The 7,722-nt window shown below is 38.0% G+C and overlaps 1 protein-coding gene across 1 annotated transcript; it reads right to left on the bottom strand.

The window, feature by feature from the left end:
* Window positions 1-383: 383 nt before the first annotated feature.
* LOC130500101 (uncharacterized) lies at window positions 384-4,244 on the bottom strand. The gene is made up of 7 exons (XM_056994811.1): window positions 4,216-4,244; window positions 2,529-4,137; window positions 2,215-2,450; window positions 1,825-2,016; window positions 1,458-1,745; window positions 1,273-1,378; window positions 384-1,001 (listed from the first exon to the last, which is right to left on the bottom strand). Exons 1-7 carry the CDS (start codon window positions 4,242-4,244, stop codon window positions 384-386), a joined length of 3,078 nt encoding a protein of 1,025 aa, XP_056850791.1.
* Window positions 4,245-7,722: the final 3,478 nt, after the last annotated feature.

Genomic DNA, 7,722 nt, shown 5'->3' with positions numbered 1-7,722 from the left:
CGCTCTGACATCGCCCGTTATAAAAGGTCCGACCCTTTTAATAGCGGTTTTCCTTTGTGCTATTATTAAGTTTATAACAATAGCGCTTTTTTTAATGCAATTGTTAATATTTATAATAACGTTTGACAAATGTTATTATAACCTAATAATTTGATTTTCCCAATAGCAAAGATAGCAAATGTTTCGTGTTATTAATTAGTTTTTTAATTATCCGGAAATTAATTAATAATAATTAGTGAATTGATTTGTTTTAATAATGAATTCGAAATATGAAATAAAAAAATTTAAATTATTGAAAAACCAAAAAATAGTATAATTATTTAAATTCCATAACACAACATTATCACAATTATACAAACCATCACACAAGTGCATACAACCTATTAATCTACCACTAATAAACCTTCACAATCATCCCTAACATAAACACTATCATCATCTGAAGCTTCATCACCCATATCATCAACTTCTTGGACAGGTAAAGGAGCACCACCTAAATCCTCTTCTGTTTCCAACTCATGATAACCTCTAGGTGGTGCTCTCATAACAACATACCAATTTGAAGCATCATCCTCCCTAGAGTAGAAAACCTGTTTTGCTTGAGAAGGTAGAATGAATGGATCTTTCAAATAGGCTGCTTGGTTCATATGAAGGTTAACAAGAGTGAAGCCATCTTCTTCCTTCACACCATTCGCTGTGTTTGCCCAGTTGCATCTAAAGAGTGGCACTTTGAACATTTGATAGTCGATGACCAAAATCTCCTTTATCACTCCATAGTATGTAATCATATCCGCGACCTGTCTCATATCTCGAGCACTTGATCTACACATGCTAAAGGCTTCATAAGTTACTCCACTGTTTTGTGTCTTCAGCTTGACCGCATCAGTATGAGACCGTTGGCCATTGATGATGAATCCTTTATGTGCTAAAGCAACATTTCTTGGCCCAAATGCCAACCACCTTATCTCCTTAGAATGACTATCTGTTGAGTCTGAATGAATCTGCGACAGGAAATCAGAGCATGATCATCAAGCCGAGGTACTTGAATTATAATCAAAACATGATAATATATACCAGAAAACCAATCATCAATCTACAAGCTAACCAGTCATCAAAATACTAAAAATCCAGACAGTTCATCAAGCTATAAGCTACTCAGACATCAATTCACTAAAATCTGGACATGTTCTTCAAGATACAAGCTAACCAGGCATCATGATACAAGCTAACCAGTCATCAAAATAATCAAGAAAAGAATATGGAGTTTGAAACCTTATTTTTAAGCCATTCTGCAAAGTGGTCAGTATGGTATTTCCATAACAAAGTTTCATTTCTAGCCAATCGACCATCCTTTGCTTGCAACTCTTCCAAATGCATCCTGATTTTAAATTAAACAACAGTATATGAAAATGAACTTATGAGTAAAAATAGTAGAAGAAACATAGAGAATTACTTACTCAAGAAATGGATCCAAAGATGCCATGTTCATTAGCACATAGCGATGTGCAATGTCTCTATCTTTATCTGAAAGGGTAACCTCTATACCCTTCTGCAGAGGTCGGCCTTCAACCACCATTGTGTCAGTCTCGACATCTTCATTACGATTAACTGCTTCTTGAACTGGTACTGAATCTTTAAGGAACTCTAAACAGAATGCAACGCATTCTCCAGCCAAATACGCCTCAGCCATACATGCTTCTGGCCTTGCATAATTCTTCACAAAAGCCTTTAGTGTTTTCATGTACCTATAACTCAGGAAATATGAATATAAGTCAAACATCATTGCGGAAAGTGCATATATTGAAGCAAATGAGTTAATCAAACCTTTCAAAGGGATACATCCAGCGGAAGTGAACTGGTCCTCCCAAGCGTGCCTCTTTTGATAGATGTATTGGTAGGTGAAACATGATATCAAAAAGGGCTGGAGGGAAGAAGCGCTCCAGCTGACACATTGTTTCCACAAACTCTGTTTCCATGGATATAAGTTTCTCTGGGTCAATGATGCGCTGACACAACCTATTGAAGTAACTGCATAATCTATTTATGGCTATCCTAGGACCCCTATGTAACAACCCTCTTAATGCAGCTGGTAACAAGTTCTATACTAGGACATGATGATCATGCGACTTTAAACTACCAATATTTGGAGGGTTAACTGAAACACAATTCGCAATATTACCACAATAACCATCAGGACCTCTAAACTTAGCTAACCTTTGGCAAAAAATGGTCTTCTCTTTCTTCGATAACCAGTAGGCAGCAGGAGGTAAGTATGTTTTCTTTCCCCTCACCTCTGTGTGCAAGTGCTTTCTGATTCCAATATCTTCTAAGTCTTTTCTTGCTTTCAACCCATCTTTTGACTTCGCACTTTGCATCAACAGAGACAATATAGCATCAGACACATTCTTTTCTACGTGCATAACATCAATATTGTGACGAACAGGTAACTCCTAACACATTAAACAAGAAACTGTTAGGCATATTCATATACAACAATCACATAATATAAGTCAGTTACTATACTTTACCTTCCAGTAAGGTAGATCAAAGAATATTGATCTCTTCTTCCACCGCCATAGTTCATTTGATTCATCACACTCTTCTTCCACTACCCTCTCATCATCTTCCAACTCTAGTCTTTTCCTTTTTTTTTCCTTCTCTAGAGGTCTACCAAAATCATTCGTAAAAGCTTGTAGTGTCTCATATATCTCAGCGCCTGTTTGTATCCTATTCGCATTCACTTCCTCCACAGTGTTGTCAAACACGGCTTTTTTATATCTGTAACGATGGCCAGGCGGTAGTCTCCTTCTGTTACCCATGTAGGCAAACTTGCGGCTAAACTTAAGCCACCTTGCAGGTGTATCCTTTCCGCATACATTGCAGGCTTGTTTCCCCTTTACTTTACATCCAGACAGTGTTCCTAAGGCTGGATAGTCACTGATACTCCAAAGCAGCAAGGCTCTGAGATTAAAATTCTCCTTCGCAAATGAGTCATACACCTCAATACCCTCAGCCCACAAATCTTTTAGATCGTCTATCAGTGGTGCTAGGTAAACATCTATGTTATTACCAGGAGCAGTAGGACCAGGGATCAACAAAGTCAACATTATATTCTCAGCCTTCATACACATGGTTGGAGGCGTGTTATAGTTCACTAACAACACTGGCCAAGTGCTGTGATTGGTGCTTTGCATGGAGAAAGGGTTCATCCCATCTGTGGAAATCCCAAGTCGAAGATTCCGTGGATCAGCAGCAAAGTCTGGCCATTTAGCATTCACTTGTGCCCAAGAGATAGAATCAACGGGGTGCCGCATTGTACCGTCTTCAGTGGCATTGGTATAGTGCCAACGCAGATCTTCAGCCATCCTCTTTGATCTAAACATCCTCCTAAACCTGTCCTTGATTGGAAAATATCTTAGGACCTTTGCCGGAATCCCCACCTTTATCTCATTACTGTGCTTATCCATTTCCCATCTTGAAACTTTGCATCTTGGACAGCTTTGTAGGTTCTCGTACTCCTTCCTATACAGTATGCAATCATTCTTGCAAGCATGGATATTGTCGTAGCCGAACCCAAAGATCTTCAGAAATTTCTTGATTGCAGCTAAACTCTTGGGAAGAACATTGTCTTCAGGTAGCAAATCCTCAAGTAAAACCAACAGCTGATCAAAGTAGTTCTCCGACACACCACTTTTAACCTTGAATCTGTAAAGTCCCATGATAGCTGAAACCTTTGTGTGCTTGAGACAACCCGAGTATAATGGCGTTTGAGCATCTCTTAGCTTTTTTGTAAACTCAAGTTCCTCTGGTGCTTCATCATCTTCGTTGTCAGTTGTCGGGTTTGGACCACCTTCGTCCATGGAGAATGCTGTCTTAAACAAATCAAATGCCTCTGTTTCACATTGAAGTACACTGTCTTCTGCAGAATCTCTTTTTTCACCATGAATACTCCAACGAGAACTCTTATACTTCTTATCCATACACCTAATCACCAAATGCTCCACAATTTTATCCAGTGACTGATGGCTCAGATTGCGGCAGTCTCTACAAGGGCATAGCATTTCAAGAAGACTTCCCAATCTTCTTGCTGACGAATTCACGAAATTAGTTGCTCCTTCTGAATACTCGTGGCTATTCCTACAAGAATCAGACAAAATAAGTTAGCTTTCTTTCAATCGGCGAGTACAAGTGAGATCGAGAGATTGTAGGTTATACCTTGGAAGCCAAATCCACGTCTTATCCATTTGCTTACTTTCAATCCGCGAATACAGGAACGGCTGGTTCGATCTTAGCTTTCTTTAGGGTTTGTTTAGGTCAAAGCTCGCGAGACAGAAACAGAAAGAGAGATGTTGTGTTCTGAAATTTTCCAACTGCAAACAGAGACAGAAAAAAATGAACGGCTGTGATCAAAGATTTGGAGAGCAATCGGACGGTCTATGATTAATCCGAGTGCAATCTTAGTAGTTGCTCCTTATTGGTTCAGAAAAGAACGGCTCAGATCAAAGTTACCAACACGAATCAATGGTATAGGATTAATCCGTGTACAATTAAAAAGAATGGCTAAGATTGAATTTGGCGAAACACATCCATCGGCCTATGGTTTGCCACGTCTGCAATCTTGGAGGTTACTCCTCATTGGCTCAGTATATTAATTTCGTTTGAAATCTTAAAATTAATATATATATATAGGATTTTGAAGCAAAAAAAAATTAAATTAAATCTTAAAAATTAAAATATCAGTATTCTAATTTTTTTTAAAAAAAATCGTATACATAAAAATATTTTATGTGAGCTTTTATAAAATTGATCAATCTAGCTCATATGTTCACAAACACTACTACTTATTTGTATGTACAAAGACTTTAGGGTATAGGGTTTGAACAAATGAGTGTTTATAAAATTTATAACTAACTAGTTTTATGAAATTAAGATTACAATATCCTTTTTATAAAGAACAAAATTGTGAAATCAAGAACAATTAGGGTATAGGGTATATGTTTGTACTTTAGGGTTTAGGGATTTCACTTTAGGGTATATGGTTTTAATTTTGGTCTTATCACCTGTGGTTTTAATTTTTAAAACTTATGGTTTAATGTAAAATTATGCACTTTAGGGTATAGGGTTTAACAAGCTAAACATTTTCACACACAACCATTAATCATAATATCACACATAATATTTGTTTTTGTCAGTTAACCATAACATAATATTACACATGATTTAACCGATCATAAAAGTACTTTAAAATTCTATCACACACTAGAAATACATTGCCGACATAACAACTTGAAAACTGTTTCAGACGACATGTTTAGACAAACTTGATTTTGTCATTTGGCCATGCCACAACCGAACCCATTGCATCAGATATGTATTCAATCTCTGAGTTTGGCCTCCAGACTTTTGCATCATCGATCTTAGCCACATCAATCCACACCTTGCTTGCATTTGGACCTAGGGGTACAAAGTGGCACAACTCATTCGGATCCGTTGAAGCTACTCTTCCTTCAGCTACCTTACGTCCAGAGTTGTTGCAATCCAAGAGAATACACTTCTGCTTCGGACTTCTGGTCGAACTAGTGCTGCCTGGACTCTACAACTCAAACAAGACGACATAAGCAAGTTCCAACATCAATTAAGGACTCAACATCAATCATCATACAAATAAATAAATTAACTTCATGTTAACAACATACCACTGCTTTTTTCTTGGCTGGTTTCGAAGGTGATGCTATTTTCTTGCCTACACATTTAGTAGGTGTTACTTCTGTAGCGGGTGTAGGCATGACTTCAACCTTCAGGACTGGCCATGCTATTTTCTCGCTAAGTGCATCACCAATCAAGAACATATCAGCGGTTGGCCTCCACAAATAAGCCTGATCATTGAACACCTTCACAACTTCGATACTAACAGCATTGGGACCTAGAGGTATATTGTTAAGCATCTCTTTGGGCTTAGAAGAGCACATGAGACCTTCAGCAATAACCTCATCCTCGTCATTGGTCCAATCATAGATCTTGCATCTTCGAGATTCACCTTCCTTGCTTTGCTAAAATGCAAGAAGGTAATGATTAGAGATAACTCAATTGTTGTAAGAAGAAAACAAGGTACAAAAATTTACCATGGATACATCTTCAGAGCAGTTTGTATCCCTATCCAAGATCACTTTATCCATTGGCCAAGCTATCTTGTATCCCACAGCTTCATCAAGAGTTAACACGTCTGTTGTAGGCCTCCAAAGTGAAGCTACTGAGCTTAGTGCAGACTTAACTACGATAGCCACTGCATTAGGACCAATTGGTATACGACCAATTTTGTACTTCGGTTCATCAGAGCAGAATTCTCCTTCACCAACAACAACATCCTCTGATTCAATCCAATCGAGTATTTGTACTCTGACTCCTACTTTGAATCCACCACTACTCTCAGATGCTTCAGCATCATCATTATTTTTCTGAAAGAAGGCAAAGGAAATCGTAAATGTCTTAAAACTAATTGACCAAATGTAATGAAAAGGATTACCTTCTTCCCAACTAAGTCTTGCACCATCCCCTTTAACTCTTGAATCTCAGTTTTCATTTCTGCAATCTTTGCGTCTCTAAAATGCAGATATGCTAGCTTAGTAGCCGTAATCCCTCTACCAAACCCCCTTACTCGTCCAGGTTTGTCTTTTCCCAAAACCTTGCTTACAGCATCTTCCCTTATGTTATCAGCAGCTGATGTTGAGTCCATCTGACTGTCAAGTGACTGTATTTGTTCCTGATACATTCATTTAAACACAAAATAATTCATTGACATAATCTATTAATTATACACAATATATAACTTGCATAATTCTTACAATAGTCTCAGCAAACTGTGGCTTCACAGGTCTGCCATCAGCATGAGTGTGTCCCGCAATCCAAACCTTCGATCTACTCACCTTACTTGGGTCTTTACTCCTTTTTTTCTATATAAAAACAGACATATCTCAGTACCTGTTTAATCTAACAAGCTGAAGATGTTTGACTACTCTTTTACCATATCATCAGCTAAACGAAGCATCCCTTTGCGGCTAGTGGTGTGAGGAATCTGATTTCTTCTCATCGCTCTGTACTTGTTACTCGTTTCCTACAATATAAATATGACAGTGATTAAATCTATCAGATATGACCTTTAAGGATGAAACTTACTTAGTTGTAGATAACTCACCGTGAAAGATTTGGTAGTTTTACTCTTAACCCAAGAGTTGCACACTTGAATGGATGGGATGTTGCTCGGTTTTAAAGCTATTCTCTCAGCTGCAGTCTTCGCCACACGTACTTGTGACACCAGCCTCGACTTCCCAGCCCTCCACACATTTCCAAGCTGCTTGAAAATAACAGCTTTATGCCAATCTTCTTGCAAGTTAAATCTCCCCTGCATCACAATAAGAAAGTTAAACATGTTATAATTTCATCTTGCGGTTCAACAAAACATACTAATGTATACATACAAACCTGAATTTCTTCCCATATTGTTGCTTTAGTCGCTGCATCAAGATTTCTCCAATCAGCGAGTGTAACCGGAACATGTTCCCTCATAAGAGGACCAAGAAAAGACGATAGTGTTACTGAACCAGGTCCAATATGCTCACCAATGTCATTGAATGTGACCATAATCTTATCATTGGGATTTTCAGCCACTCTGCGCAACTTTGTTGGTCCTCTTTTTTTTTTTTTTGAACTTCCTCCCCTCCTAGC

The sequence above is a fragment of the Raphanus sativus genome, chromosome 9, assembly GCF_000801105.2.
Source record: "Raphanus sativus cultivar WK10039 chromosome 9, ASM80110v3, whole genome shotgun sequence".
In the NCBI taxonomy this organism is placed as follows: domain Eukaryota; kingdom Viridiplantae; phylum Streptophyta; class Magnoliopsida; order Brassicales; family Brassicaceae; genus Raphanus; species Raphanus sativus.
This window is presented reverse-complemented; position numbering and strand designations above follow the sequence as displayed.

Bases quoted from the DNA above. Each gene is read 5' to 3' on its own strand.
- LOC130500101 (XM_056994811.1), bottom strand. From the start codon at position 4,244: ATGGATAAGACGTGGATTTGGCTTCCAAG. The intron at 2,451-2,528 runs GTAAAGTATAGT...TTAATGTGTTAG, and splicing joins TTGATCTACCTTACTGGAAG to GAGTTACCTGTTCGTCACAA. The intron at 2,017-2,214 runs GTTAGCTAAGTT...TTACTTCAATAG, and splicing joins AAGACCATTTTTTGCCAAAG to GTTGTGTCAGCGCATCATTG.